The 15,552-nt window shown below is 39.6% G+C and overlaps 1 protein-coding gene across 2 annotated transcripts in view; it reads left to right on the top strand.

The window, feature by feature from the left end:
* The window catches only part of LOC149222576 (sphingosine-1-phosphate lyase-like), a 268,215-nt gene that overhangs the window by 167,280 nt on the left and 85,383 nt on the right, over positions 1-15,552 (top strand). For both annotated transcript variants that reach the window (XM_089385514.1, XM_089385515.1), the window contains 2 exons: positions 15,047-15,097; positions 15,230-15,321. In XM_089385514.1, coding sequence (XP_089241640.1) covers positions 15,047-15,097; positions 15,230-15,321 — 143 coding nt within the window. The remainder of the gene's footprint in view (positions 1-15,046; positions 15,098-15,229; positions 15,322-15,552) is intronic.

The raw sequence follows: 15,552 nt of genomic DNA, 5'->3' as shown, positions 1-15,552 counted from the left end.
TCATACTTAGAAGTTTTTCATTAGGGTATGTCTAGGGTTCCTTCATTAGATCATGCATCAATTATTTAGGGCTTGTCATGATATATAGCTAGGGAATTTGCATCATCTTCATGACTTGACATCTTCATTGATGGTATCCTTGTCAAACAACAGTCCTGACATCATCATCTAGGACCAAGCATCTCAAGAAATTGACATCTCGGTCAATGCCATATTGACATCAATGACAACTTTGATTAACAAGGGACTGCTAAGGAGATGCGGGATGTGTTGTCTACGCTGTATCAGGGATCTTCCGAGCAACGAAATATGTACTTAGAGCAGAAACTGAGAACTGCACAAATGCAGAAGGGGGAGCTCATAGATCCGTTCCTCACGAAGCTTCAGGAGACCTGTGATGAGTTAGCAGTTGTGGGGTCTATGCCTCAAGGGTCCGAGTTGGTTAGACTGGCCCTCAATTCAATCTCAGATGAGTGGAAAATCTTTGTCTAGAATATCCTAGGCAGGGCAAAGTTGCCAAATTGGGATGAGATGTGGGCAATTCTGAAGCAAGAGGAGCTGAGGAGAGACTTAGTTAGGTGTAAGCTTGACGGAAACAACAATAGTGGGTTGAAGCCCAAGGAGTAGGATGAGAATGCAACCCTTGCATCCAAGGGGCAGCGAAGACGAAAGAAGGACGTCTCGAAGATAAAATGCTTTAGGTGTGGTGAAATGGGTCACTACACAACATAGTGTCCTCTTCGAAACGACAAAGATGAGAAGCACGATCCGAAGGCTGCACCTGCAAAGATCGAAGAGGAGGAATTCGCCATGACAACCGAGATACCTCTAGGAGGGAGGTGGGTTGATTTGGAGCTATAGTTCAAAAGAGCTACAGATGGGTAGGATCCTGGAGGAGCTCACCTCTTGGATCAATTCCTTGCTACGGGAGCCCAGATTAGTAGTAGCAGGATGGACCAATGCTTGTTGGTGCAGAGGAGTGCAGGAGTGATAGTTGTAGTGGCTAGGAGCGCCATAGACTAAGCAAGGGCAAAGAAGAGTTGACAAGAGTGCAGATGGCACGCAACAGAGGTCAACAACAGCACAAAGGATTCAGAGGGTCAGCGTAGAGACTAGCATCAGTCTGACTCCAACAACGAGATGCATCATACTGAACACCAGTTCAGTAATCTGGGATGCTTTTCCGTTGTTGATGTAGTAGCAACAACATTTGGAAAAGGTTGCAGTGCAAATGCAGTGTCAGTAGTAGCATGGATGCAGAATTGAGAGGGAGTTGCAGTATTGATGCAGTGTTGATAGTGGTAGGGTCAACAATAGTACAGATGCAACATTTGCGCAATAGTTGGTGGACAGGATGTCAGACATCAGCAGCACAGAAGGAGATGTTATAGAACAAGGTGATGCTTCAACAGGGTGCATTGCTAGAGCACATTCCTCGTTAAGAGGGAGTGTTGATTTCTGGTAGCATCGGATGTGCTCTAAGTCTCAAAATTTGCAGGGAGGCTTAGACACATGTATTCTCCAATACTCAGAAATCGTTTTGGGAAATTCCACTCAAAGGCAATTTTATTAAAATAATTAATTATTTTTAATGGGACCCTAAGTCTAAACTTAGGAAATTAAAATAATTAATGGGTATTAATCTAAACTGTGGGTGAAACTTCTAGAAGAAGGCAAAGATCAAGTCAATATGATCCTAGCCATTGATTAGAATCTAATCTGGGCCGTTGTTTGATCAACGAGAGGATTCGAAGAGAAGGCTTGATGGGCTCCAACAGAGGATTATAAGAGGATGTCAATGTAGTGATGGAGAAAACACTTGAGAGGTTCGATTTCTGAGCAAATCGATTTCCAGAGTAGGAGCAGTTAATTGTCGAAGAGAGAGCTAGAGATCGAAGCAGTGAGAGAGGGGCAAAGACGGTGAAGCCGGAGGAAGATTTCCAGATCTGGTGAGTGCATTTGCAGAGAGGCATAAGAGCCACAAAGAGGCTGACGCTGGGGCAGCGCAATAGCCTCTAGAGGCAGTTTTGATTTTGCTGGGAAAAGTCGAGTTTCAGTGCCAGAAGCTAGACAGAGGTTGTGAGGGCCAGGAGAAACATTTTCCTAGACAGCAACAAACTAGACGGCTTGAGAAGAGGCTGATCCAGACTGAGCATAGAAGGGACTGTGCTAGGGTGACACAGAGCCAGCGCAGAGGCAGTTTGGACGACTCACTTGGAGCTGTAGTCAGAGCCTAGATTTGCTGGTTGGGTGAGGAAAATTCCTCACTAGATTTTTGCCAGTATTTTCTCTGTAGGATTGCCAGTATTCGACATCTAGATTGTACTCAGATTATTTCACTGCTGCTTAATAATAAATCCCTCAGTCGCTGTACTGGGTTTCCCATGTTTGGTTTTTCTGTGGACTTTTTTCCATAAATAACTGTGTTATTTTTGTGTGTGTGCTAGCATTTCTTCCAGCTTTTATTCTTCCGCAATTTTATTTGTGTAGATTACTGTGTGATTTATTCAGTATTTGCCGTAGCGAACAACAAAATTGTTAATTTAAATTAACAATTAGGAGAATAATGTCCAGTTGCTGCAATATGATTCCAGTTTGGAATTTTCACATCTTCAGTTCTTTCTTTATGGATGCAATGTAATTTTCATTGTTCCTTGTCATCAAAAGATCATCTACATACACCACAAAATATACAACTGTTTTGCCAACTTTCTTGACAAACAAAGTTGCATCATCAAGATCATAGTGTTTGAAATTGAGTTTCAGAAGATGCTCAGTCAATTTCTCGTACCAGGATCGCGGTGCTTGTTTGAGGCCATGCAAGGATTTGACAAGCCTGCAGACTTTGTGTTCTTGACCCTTCACAACAAATCCTTCTGGTTAGGACACAAAAACGTTTTATTTCAAGTATCCATTCAGAAAAGTTGTTTTTACATCCATTTGATGGATTTTCTAACCATTCTCAGCTGCCAAGGCAAAGAGAGTCCAGATGGTAGCCCATTTTGCTATGGGGGCAAAAGTCTCCTCATAATCAGCCCCTTCCTTTTATGCAAAACCTTTTTCCATGAGCCTATACTTGTTAAGTGAGCGATCTGCTTTATACTTGTTCTTGCAGACCCACCTGCAACCTATCCTTTTGGTTCTCAATGGAGGATCAACCAACTTCCTTGTGCCATTCTTTATGAAAGCATCATATTCTTTCTGCATCGCTTCTTTCTATTCATCATGAGAAGTGACTTTTTTGAAGTAAGTTGCTTCGAAATTTGTAGACAAATTTAGTTCACACTGCATTGTCATAAGAAACATCCATATCAACAGGTGAATTAGAATCGTCTACATCACCTCCATTCTGTCTAGCAGAGCTTCTTGTCCCTGCCTTTGCAACCTCATCAGGATGAAGGCTTTCAAGTGTCTTTCTGAGCCATTTTGGAGTACCTTTCTAAGATGGCCCAGGATGTTCAAATGACTGAGATGGCGTTGAATCAAGATTTAGCCTCCCAATTCTCTCAATCACATCACTCAAAGTGTCTTCTTGATTAGTGGCTGGAGCTTCATGAGGGGGAGAGTGCTTTAGAAGGAGATTCCACAGATTGATCTAGTATAGGGATCCCCCCTTCAAGATGTGGAATCTCATTATCAAACTCTTGAAAAGACTTTGCATGCCTGGATGTGTCCGACCAATCAAACTACCGTTCAACAACATTGTCAGTCTTGGAAAATTTAAGAAAGATCACATCTCTAGATATTATAAACGTCTTATTTACTTCATCATAGAGATGGTATCCTTTGGAGGTATCTGATACCCCAAGAAGATACATTTTCGACTCCTTGCACTGAGTTTGTTTCTTTGTTCTTTAGGTATCAAGGCATAACAGGTGGAACTAAAAACCCTGAGATGCCTCACTGAAGAAACATGGCCATACCACATTTCATACAGAGCCTTGTTTTTAAGAGAATGAGATGGACACCTATTCATAATATACACAACACATAGAACTGCATCAGCGCAAAACATCAACTTAACATTCTTGAAAAACATCATTGAACATACCATATTTAAGGTTGTCCTGTTCATTCTTTCAGCTACATTCTTCTGTTTAGGATTATAAGGCACAATTGTTTGATGATTGATCCCATGTTGGCGAAGATAGTTTTCAAATTCATTTGAAGTAGATTATTTTCCATTATTAGTATGAATAGAGCCAATATGAGATTGTGTATCATTTTCAATCCATGCATGAAAATTTTTGAAAGTTTCAAAAGCTTCAAATTTGTTCTTCAATAGATATACTAGACACATTGTGGTGTAGTCATCAATAAATGTCATCATGTATTTATCAGTGTTGATAATATCGGTATCGGGAAAATATCGGCGAGGGTCCGGAAAATATCTTATCGGAAATATCGGCGAAAATATCGGCAAAATATCGGCAAATATCGGCAAGCATAAAAAATGCATAATATATTCATTTTTTTCAGATTTCTAAACATATAAAGCAATAACAACATGAACTAAACACATTGGCACATAAATATGAAGAAGGCATTGATATATATGATGTCAAATAGAAATGATACATCAAACTTCAAAGGCGATACCAAATCCTGCTGATCCCTGATAATTGTCCAATCAAGGACTCAAACAAAATAACATCACATATCCTGCTGATCCCTGATAGTGATAATTGTCCAATCAAGGACTCAAACAAAACAACATCACATATATAAAACTTTAAAAGTATTTCATCATCATGAGTTATAAACTTATATGTAGCAAAAGTTGCAAAACAAATAAAACTAGCAGCTATCTATCTGAGACCATTGGCCTCTCCCTAGCAGCTTTCTTTCTGTCTTGTTCAGCAATTGCTTCACGAGCTTTTTGTATAACCTCTGCACTAGAAACCATACAAGGCATCACATCTGCATCATATGCAGAGAGTTTAGCCAGATGGTATTTCAATCGTGTAATCCCTCCTGACATCTTGGTCCCACACAAGTTGCATGATATATATGCCTGATTTGCCCCACCAACAGCCTCCCCATACTCCCAAAATGGGTCCAAGGCTTTTGGCATATTTGACATTTGTAGTGAACTAATTCAAACCTAGGGCACAAAAAAAACAAAAAATTGGCATTAAATGAGTATAACTATACAGTGCCCAGCAAACACTCAAGAAACTAGAAGCATCATAAAACTTTTAACTTTTGATTGACAAAGGAGATAAACACCTAGAAGCATCATATATTAGCACTTAGATTGAGGTTATAACTTATAAGGAAGGTGATTGGAGGTGATATTAGTAATTTAGTACTAGTTTGAGGTCACAAGCAAGGGGATTGACAAAAGTCAAACACCTGGAAGCTATCCCTGGTATCAGATTGAGGGAAGATAAGGCAATTCTTAAGCACAAGCAATAAGCTCTATGCAGATTTTCTGCTCAGAACCTTCATTTGACAGGCTGGGCATATGGATAATCATTTATATGGTGGTTATACTCTTTCAAGGTTTGATCTATGTCTGAGTTTTTGGCCCTCTGTGCTCAGCCCTGAAGCCAAGATAGACCTGAGTTTCAGCCCCTCTAAAGGCCTCAGTCTCGGCCTTCTGTAAGGTCTGTTATAGACCTGAGTTTCTGCCTCTGTGGAAAGCTGTTAGAGACCTTACTTTCGGCCTCTGTGAAGCATGACCAGACCTCTGTTTCGGCCCTGAAATAACACATAATTACAGCCTATACCTGTGACACTGCTTGACATTCGGACAGGTAGATAATTGATGGAACACCTTGTCTTTTAAGCAGACTTTTGAAGGTATGCTTGGTTTAGTTTGAAGATATTCTTGGGAGCATTTTTAAGGTATAGCAATATATTACCAAGTTACCAACACTGGAGCATTACCAATACTGGAGCATTCGGTATGAGAGAGCCGCATTTATAATATATATTACCAAGTTATATATATATGGAAGAAAATCATTTACGTTCACATGTTTTACCCTTAAAGAAGTTGGATTCTCTCTTTCCGAAACGTAATGAATGGTGCACAATGTAAATGAAAGTGCTTCTACCGTTCTACCTCGAAATTTCTTTGGCAAAAGAGTTGAGGATTCAGATAAATCCCTCTTGCTGTAATACATGAAGTTTGAACATACCGAATCCACTGAAGTTTGAACATTAAGATAGCAATAGCATACCTGTAAACCGGAACCCTCCTTCGCAGCAAACCCTCGGGCCTCCTTCGCAGCGTCTCCAGCAGCCAGCTCTCACGAAAACGAAATCGCATTGACGTGAAACAAATGTCAAAAACCAAAAACCCAATTTATAAAGCCCGCCGGCGATATTTACCATCGTCGCGCGATATTTATGAAAATATCGCCGAAATCTCGCAAATATCTCGCGATATTCAAAACAGGCAAATATCGCGATTTTTTCGGGGCGATATTTCGGCTCGCCGAAAATATCGCGATATTTGCGAATATCGCCGATATTTCGGCGATATTATCAACACTGATACAATATATAAATACATCAAGAGTATGCCTCAAGATAGTGTGTCTATCTATTTATTACCATTTGCAAAAGGAACAAACATAGGATACACAAATCAGAATGAATGAGTTCAAGCTTTCTATGTGCTCTAGAATGAGAATTATGAAAAGACTGTTTGTTGTGCTTTACTATGATACAAGCATCACATTTGTAATGTTCCAAACTTGGATAAACAATGATATGTAAAGCAAAAACAATTGCAACACAAAATTTAAAACATTCAACAAATACTCATAAAAAGTCCAGAAGTAAGAACCAGCTGAGCCATTTTATTAATCCAATGGAGCAAATGCAATAGTATGGAGAAATGCACCTGGGCTTGCCTTAATGGCAAGCGTGACAAAACCCAGGTGATAAAACAATGATCGCAGATGCTGATAATGACTGTTCCACTAATGTTCTGCACTGCCCATAAAACTGCACTGCTGGCTGGAAAGGAACTGCTAGAAACCCCACTTTCGGTGCTCATAAAATGCTGCAAAATTAACCCCAAGCTCTTTGAGCAAAACCCAGAAATGGTTTGGTTTAGTTCCGCCCTCCCAAAATTGACCTCCAAGAGGCCCTACGCACTCCAAAACTGCTGAAGCACACCACCTGCAAATATGCCAACAAAATCCTCCTTCAAGGCTTTGAAAAAGTAGCAATCTCCTCCACAATTGTTTCCCTTGTCACTCCCGACAAGGATCAACCACAATAGTTGAGTTTCTACCTCCCATGTGTGCACAATATTCTCCCTCTGCGCTTGCCCAGGAAGTGCGAGAGTCACACTGAATAGAAGCTCTCTCCTCCAGCTCCAAAACTCACCCAAATGACAACCAAACACCTAAGCCTCCTTTACGAAATTTCTCCTGGCCAAAGCTCCTCTGAAAGATGTCACAATCACAACCCGTCCTCTCCTCATTGCGTCCTCCAGAAATATGCACCACCTGGAGACGATGGATGTAATTGCTGGAAATCACAATGAAAACCTCATTTAAAAGAATGTAGATGAACCTCTCTAGGGTGGCACTCGAAGTCCCCCGAAGAAAGGGTGAGCTCTTTGCTTGAAGAACTCTTGCTAAACAACTAATGACTCGGCTAAGCAGCTTGAGCAACCAAATAGAAATTCAATATGCCAAAAAGTTGATCAAATGAGGAGCGCTGCCTTCCTTTTATAGATTTCATGGAGCTCTTTTCCCTCCATTGTGGGTTCCTCACTTAACCAACGACTTCCCCTCTCATGCAATTCGAACTGGGGAGTGCGTATTTTCCTAGTGTGGGTGGTCCCACGTGTAACTTAACCAAACCAAAATAACTTGCTACTAAAGTCTAAGTCTCCTAATAAAATCGAATGGGTCCCATCTCCTCCAAAATTGGCCCCAAAATGTAAAGATTAATCCTGTTCCAAATTAATTTAGGAAGGGACATTACAACGTTGCTTAAGTTTCCTAGGACTGGTAGGCAAACTAGTAATACTATTTTTCTTCAATAAGTGCACACTGCCATAGTTCAAATGTCCAAATCTAGCATGCCATAAAAGACTTGATGGAAGTGTACCTTCATCATAGTGAGAATTGTATGAAACGTTTTGTGCACGAGCAGAGGTTCCTTGCAGTTTCAATAGTCGTTCTTCTTCTATCCCAGTCATGACAAGTGAGTTGGCTGATGGCTTTTTTGACCTCAACTTTGCCATCAAATATCTGAATGGTGTGCCCTTGCTAGCAGATGTGGACAAAAGACAATGGGTTTCTCCGCAACTTCGGGAGGTATTGAACATCATGTAGAAGAATGTTTGGGAGACCAGGCAGTTTGAGCTTGACGGTGCCAAGCCCTAATGGCTTGAGTTGTGACTTGTCTACAAAGTAGACTGCTCCATCAACATTGCTAGTGAATTCTTCAAAGAAATCTTTTCTAAAAGTCATTTGGCAAGTTGCTCCCGAATCAAGCAACCAAGCATCTTTCCATGAAGCAAATGAAGCATTAAATAAGTCTTTAGTTACTCCAATGTTGCAATGTGCCACAACATAATGAGTAGATTCAAGTGCTTGAGCTTTCCCTTTATCTGATGATTTTCCTTTCTCTTCATCCCTTTCTTGTCTAATCCTGTCCCATGAGAGCTTACATGTAGAAGCATCATGTCCATTTCTATTACATCGTATGCAATGAAGATCATGTCTTTCTCCTTGGAAAGGTTTGCCTCCTTTGCCTCTATTATTCTTCCTTCCTCGTCCTCTTCAGCCACCTCTTCCTCTAGAAGAATCCTGTGCTTGATTCTTTTCTTTCTGTGCAAGGCACACAACTTCTTTAGGAGACTGAGAAACTATATTCTTTTTAACAAATGCCTTCTCTCTTTCAAGAAATTTCTCCACTCTTTCAACAAACTTCTCCACAAGAGAGTCAAAGGAAATCTCCTTAAGTTTTCCACTAGCTTGTAATGACTCAAGATAATGGGAATAAGTGGGATATAATGCCTTGAAAAAAGTTGTGAGAGGAACATCTATTTTGACACCAATGGCTTCTATATCATGCATAATGGCTCTTATCTTAGAGGCTAAGGCAAGGGGATCATCATCCTTCAATTCTAAATTTGACAATTTGATCATCAATTGAACAATTTCAAGCTTAGAGTGGTAGTCATATAAATCCTTCGACTTATTTAAGGCTTCAAAAGCATTTGTGAATGGTGTAATATAACGATTCACCTATTCATTGACTGATGCTGCAATCAAGGCATAGGCCTTGCTGTTCTTGTTCTCCCATATGGCAAGCTCCTTGTCAGAAGTGGGCTTCTTAGGAGGTTTGCCTCCTTCTCCTTCACAAGTTCCTTTCCACAACTCATTAAAAATAAAGGTATGCTTTATCTTCTTGGACCACTCATAGTAGTTCTCTTTGCTAGCAAAGAGAACTACTCCAACTATGGAGATGAGTGAATGCATCATAAAATATGAATTGGCCTCAAAATAGTTACAATACTTGCAACAAAAAAATTTGACAATTCTTTGCAATAAAACTGATGTTTACGTTTAGAAGTGGGCTTCTAAGGAGGATTGCCTCCTTCTCCTTCACAAACTCCTTTCCACAACTCATTAAAAATAAAGGTATGTTTTATCTTCCTGGACCACTCATGGTAGTTCTCTTTGCTAGAGATAACTACTCCAACTATGGGGATGAGTGAATGCATCATAAAATATGAACTGGCCTCAAAATAGTTACAACACGTGAAACAAAAAAAACTGATAATTCTTTGCAATAAAATTGATTGTCTTAAAAAAAGGTGTCAAATAAGGATGCAGAGTCTCAATATTCATATACCATCCACCACATACTCCAACATACCACTCACGACCTTCATAAAGGGCCTAACGCACATATGAATATGATATATGGTCATTATATAATATATGTATGCACCATGCATTACATATATACCATGACCTTCATATTACTTGAGCGCACATTAAAACTCAAAACTTTAATCAAACTTCAATGCACTCTCTAAAAAACACAGGAGTGATTCATATAAAACAATGTATAAGCATTTACACCATTCACCATTTGCAATGCACGATCATAAAAAAGCAACCAATGCATAGTCATCACTCATGTTTACGTTCATAAAAAACTATTCGATGCATCAACATGGGACCATTACATACAATGCGCAACTCATACTTCAACGCACAACCATTACATACCATTTGTTAACACAAAGATTTCATTGCACCAAGTTTCATATTCATCCTTATGCAACGATTCCACAGTCTTTCTAGCGGCCTTTAGTTCAACGCAGAGAGCAACACACCGTTCAACGCACAACGCACCAACATATTTCCAACACACAATACTATGCACAATTCTATCTGTTCAACACACCACGGGCTCTGGAAAACTATGTAAACGACCCACACTGCAATAGAGCACCAAATGGACTATTCGCACAGATTATTCACATGGAATTTTGCAAGGAATAGAGACAAAGCAAGGAACGACTAGAGGGATAGAATGTGGCAGAGGAAAATAGGAGTTGCAATAAAAAGAGACTAATTTTGGTTCTATGCTCTAATACCATGTCAAGCCAGGCATTGGTAATTCTGAATGTGACTTATGTAATTGCATTAACCAAAACATGCATATATACATGAGTGGAGAGACTCTTGGGATTCCAATTCCAAGATCTCTTGGTTTTCTGCATTTCAAAAATGAAATATTAAACTATTTACAATATTTACAATAATCCCAATCCTTTCGTATTAGGTGTCAACGCTTGTATTACCGATTATATCTCAAGGGTTTAGAGCTTGCTTTTTATGATGTGGCATTTTTATCACACCTTTAAGACGAGTCAGTTTATCGTTCATTGGGTTGGGACATGCACGGGTTCATTTTTGATGTAATGGAGCATATTGTGCTTAGGAATTGGGTGATGGCCATATGAGGTAGGTAGAGCTCATGCTAGAATTTTGTCCACGTGCTAATATTATGTCTCAACCATCTTTTGCATTTAGATATTCTTTCATTTTTTTTGATGTGGCCATGATATGCTTTTTCCTTTTCTTTTAGCTGCATCAACCTCATCGGGCAAAGTTTCGAGGCCAAGAACCAATGGCAAGTTGTACCTTAAGAATGGAGGTGAGATATGGGGCTTGTAATGTGGGTGTTAAGTATGATATAGGGAAGATGGAACATGCTATCTCAATCATGGCTTTCTAGGTGTTGCCCCTCCTATAACCAAAGGGCCTTAAGGGAGGTCCCACTGGACTAGGGTAAAAGATTAACCCCCCTAGTAAGGTAAGAGAACAAGATTATGGTGAAGGTCTGTCAATCTTCCATATGACCCCATTATCCATACCAAATGCTGAAAACAAACAAGTATAAGCACCCAATTGCAAAATGATCAAAGTACCTTTTGAATGGAAACCCACCTTCACCCAAGTGTCAATGACAGGTGGTGAGAGGCACATGACTGATGCAAATGGTAGAGGCACATGGTATGTCATCATTTATTGGTGGCTGGTAGGGGCTGTTGGCTGATTGACTGGCTGTCAAATGTAGGAGAAGATTTTCCTCCTATGGGATTACCCATTTTAGTGGGTAACAGTCCCATATGCAATTATTTTTGAGACTAAAGTAAGGTTTGAGCATGTAAAAATTCTCTTTTTCAGTATGGCTGTTCTTGTTTATGCCATGGGGGGGGGGGGGGGGGGGGCGCACACAGTTAAGCTATTTCTGCCTTTTGACTGCTTCCTTTTGTTGTTCATCTTACTGAAACTCTCGACAATTATTATCTTTATTAACTCCCCATTATTTTTCTTTGTCTAAACTGCTTCGAAGTTTGATTGGAAACTAGATGTTTAACAATGCTTAATTGTTGACACCTTTGAAGAATGTTGCTGGTAAGCTATGTTATGTAAGCCACCCCTACATAGGGAGAAAACATCCTTGCAAGATCTTGGTCTTGATTTTGGAAAAGGGATCCTTGTTTGAAGTATTAAATTTCGCTTAAAATTCAAGTTTGGTACACTCAAATGCATTATTGGTCTTGGTCCCTAACGACTGGTTGCTTTCACTAGAATCCATGTTGTTCTTGTTAGGTGGTTTAACAGCCCAGGCCTTGGGCACCCACTCCACAGGTACCTAGGCCCTTCAGAGTACATTGGCCCAAATAAGTGAAGCATTGAAAGTCTGAAGCCTCTTAGCAACACTATTAGATGATACATGTCCCTGAGCACCTCTAGGACCCAGGATGTTGGTTGACTTTGACCCAAATTTGAGGATTCTTCAGGATGACACCACTGGAGCTAGGATGCCCCTAGGATGGCTTGATACAACTTGATGCGTAGGAGCTAATTCAGAGCCCAAATGAGGATGATCTCACACTGAGAGACTAGGGAGGGCTTGTTGCACCAAAGGAAGCCCTAATGTTGGAGAGAAGTAGGCCTTGTTTGACAAATTGAAACCCATGGAGACCACTTTATGGCACCCCCACTAGATCTTGAGACCCCATAGGAGTTATTGAGGTGAATTTGAGGGCCAACCCTCAAATTTTGGATCACAGGCATCTATACACATTTGGACACCTCATTGTACTTTGGCATGGCATTTGGAGCTTAAATCAGGCTAGGGTGTCAACAATAAAGGAGGCTATGACTCACATGTGTTGCCTTGGATTGGCTTGTAACCCAAGTACATTTAAGAATCAAACTTGTTTTAGGGGCTTTGTTAGGCATAATTGCTAGTCCTAATCCTCATATAAGTAGAGGATAGATTCATTTCATTGTTGATGATCACTGGTGACTGTTTTCGGTCCTCTTAGAGGTTTTCGGCCTAGCTTGTATCTTGTGGAGATGTGAATCTATGGTGAATTTTTCTATTGGAGCTATTTCTTTGGCTTTGGAGATGTCATTTTGGAGCAATAAAGGCTTTGTTCATGCATTCTATCTTGTAAGTGTACCTTGGATTTGATATATCTTTGCTTTTTGTGTCTAATGTATGTAATTACTAATGTTTAATTATCTAAGGTTTCTATTTTGCTAGTCATTGTTCAAAATCATTCTATGGATTCTAGATGATAATTTTGCATGCATTACTCACTTATAGAATGTGAATGACAATCCCATTGGTGAATCTTTCAACTAGCTCTCCTAATTGATTTTGTTCCCTCATAAAAGTGATAGCTAGGGTTTTGAAATCTAGGGTTTCATTATTCCCTTACTCCTTGCCAAGATATAGCAAATCTTACACTCCCATAGACTCCACCCAACGACTAAGCATTGGCCTTGGTTCCTTTGTTGGTCATCCACAAAACTTGGACTAATATCTCTTTTTCTCCTCTAAAATCTGATTTTGGCCCCTCAAGTATAAGCCACTAGCTAGGGCTAGGGCATGAATGTCAACTAGGGTTGAAGTTGTTGGCATTTGGGAGGATTCAACACTTGTCCAGAAGGTGGTTGCCTCGAAATCAACTCCTTTAGTGGGTAATCCATCCACATTAGGGCTAAAGTCTTATGACCTAAGTAGATTTTGCACTAGAAAAGTCCTAGTTTGCCCTAAGCTTCAAATTGGGGCTTGTTGAAGGCTTCTTGTTCCATAGGTTGAAGGTATACATTGTTTGGAAGCCTTTTCTTGGCCTTGTGATTCTAGGTTGATCCTTTTGCCTGCTGTTTCTCAAGCCCTAGGTCACATTGTGCCCTAATTAGGCATATTGGAGGATGCAAATTGCCCTATTATGCTTGCTAAGCCTTGTTCTTAGGTAGAATTGTCCTCCATAAGCCTTTCTTGTCACCTTATCCCTTGTACTTGATATATCCTTCTAGGTTACCCTATAGGGAAGCCTACCTAGTGGTGAAACTCCACAAAAGAGCAGGAGGTGGTGGCTGTGGTGACAGTGGGCCACACCTCATTTTGTTGTTCTTTAGTCTAGTTCTTGCCTTGTGAACTCCCCTCACAAGACCTGATAGATTTTGAGGCAATAGTACCCAAACAAAAACATAATTCAGTCCAAAACATTTCCAGTGAAAATTGGATGTCACTTACAGTTATTTTCGGGATTCCATGTAGCTTTAGATTGTTTCCATGAAAGCTTTTGCCACTTTACTTGCTTTAAAAGGATGAGAAAGAGAGCAACAATGGGCATACTTTGTCAGTCAATGTATTACAATGATAATGACATTATATATCCTTCAGATTTGCGTAAATCTGTAATAAAATCCATTGAAAGTTCTTCCCAAACACTGGTTTGGTATGGCTAATGGTTGTAGGAGCCTTGGGGTCTTGATTGTCTCTTCTTTATTCTGTTGGCACACCACACATTCTACCACAAACTACAAATGCATATTAAGGAAACACACTATATGTAAAGACAAATTAAATGAAGTTGATCCTAAGTAACTCCTCAGTCTCCAAATATCCTAACAAAGCACACTAGTGGAGAGAATATTCTGTATGATTAAAGCAGTCAACTCATTAATAAGTGCAAATAGCTCACTAATGATTAATCATTAGTAAAAAATCAATTACATTCTACAAATAGAGCTTCTAAGTTCTAAACATAGATAGTCTAAAAATAAAGTGTCCGTAAAAATAGGAAATGAAAGATGCCATGGTTAATCACCAATTCCTTTACAGTGTAAAAATAGATGCTCCTACAGAATAGGAAGTTCTCATTTTAGGAGATGAAGGAACTCATTTGGAGGGCAGCCTTGTAGTGACAAAAAACTAACAAGTCAAGCTACATGAGGAGCAATATGGTACAAATAACCTGTTTATGTTAAGCTGATTGCATTTCGTTTTACAAAATTGCACTGATGAGATTAGGCATGTGTTTCTTAGTTATTTTTTCTCTTTGACATTTTTTATTTTCAACCTATGTTGCTCATAGAGCCTTACTTTTTATTTCTAGAAATTCAAGGGCTGTACAGATTTTTGGTCGTTGAATCTTGATATTAGAGATGAAATTTGAGAGTGTTGATAGATGTCAACAGGAAATACGCTGTTATGTTTGCTTAAATTTTATTTATGACTGCAGATTGTTGGCTCAGCACCGGGTTTTCCTCATGGTATCATTGATCCCATCGAAGTATGTTATATTAACCCATTATTTTTGGTTTTTAACATATACTAGGAGATAATAATTAACGATATCTTCCTCTGTACTTCAACTTATCTTGATAAGACATCAATTATGAAGTGTACAAAAACCTTTGATCAGGAACTTGGAGACTTGGCCTTGCGCTGGGGTATTTGCTTTCACGTTGATCTCTGCCTTGGAGGTTTTGTGCTTCCTTTTGCTCGCAAATTAGGGTAAGTTTGGTCGAGGATTTCAAACATTATGTCTGGACTCTGGAGGTCATCTTTATTGGATATGTTTGTAAGTATCTGAAAGTTGTAACAGAAGACAGATTGCTTGTTTGTAGCGATATTGAATTGATTTGTGTCGTGTGATTCTGGCATGCCTTTTCATTTGGGAAACATCATTCCTTTCCTTAACGTGCATGCCTTGTGTAGTTTCATTCTACAAATCTATTCTGAATC

This window comes from Pinus tabuliformis, chromosome Q (genome assembly GCF_031772625.1).
Source record: "Pinus tabuliformis cultivar Carrire ecotype Pingquan chromosome Q, CPIR1, whole genome shotgun sequence".
Classification (NCBI taxonomy): Eukaryota; Viridiplantae; Streptophyta; class Pinopsida; order Pinales; family Pinaceae; genus Pinus; species Pinus tabuliformis.
The sequence above is the reverse complement of the archived record's forward strand: the minus strand, read 5'-3'. Positions and strand labels throughout refer to the sequence as shown.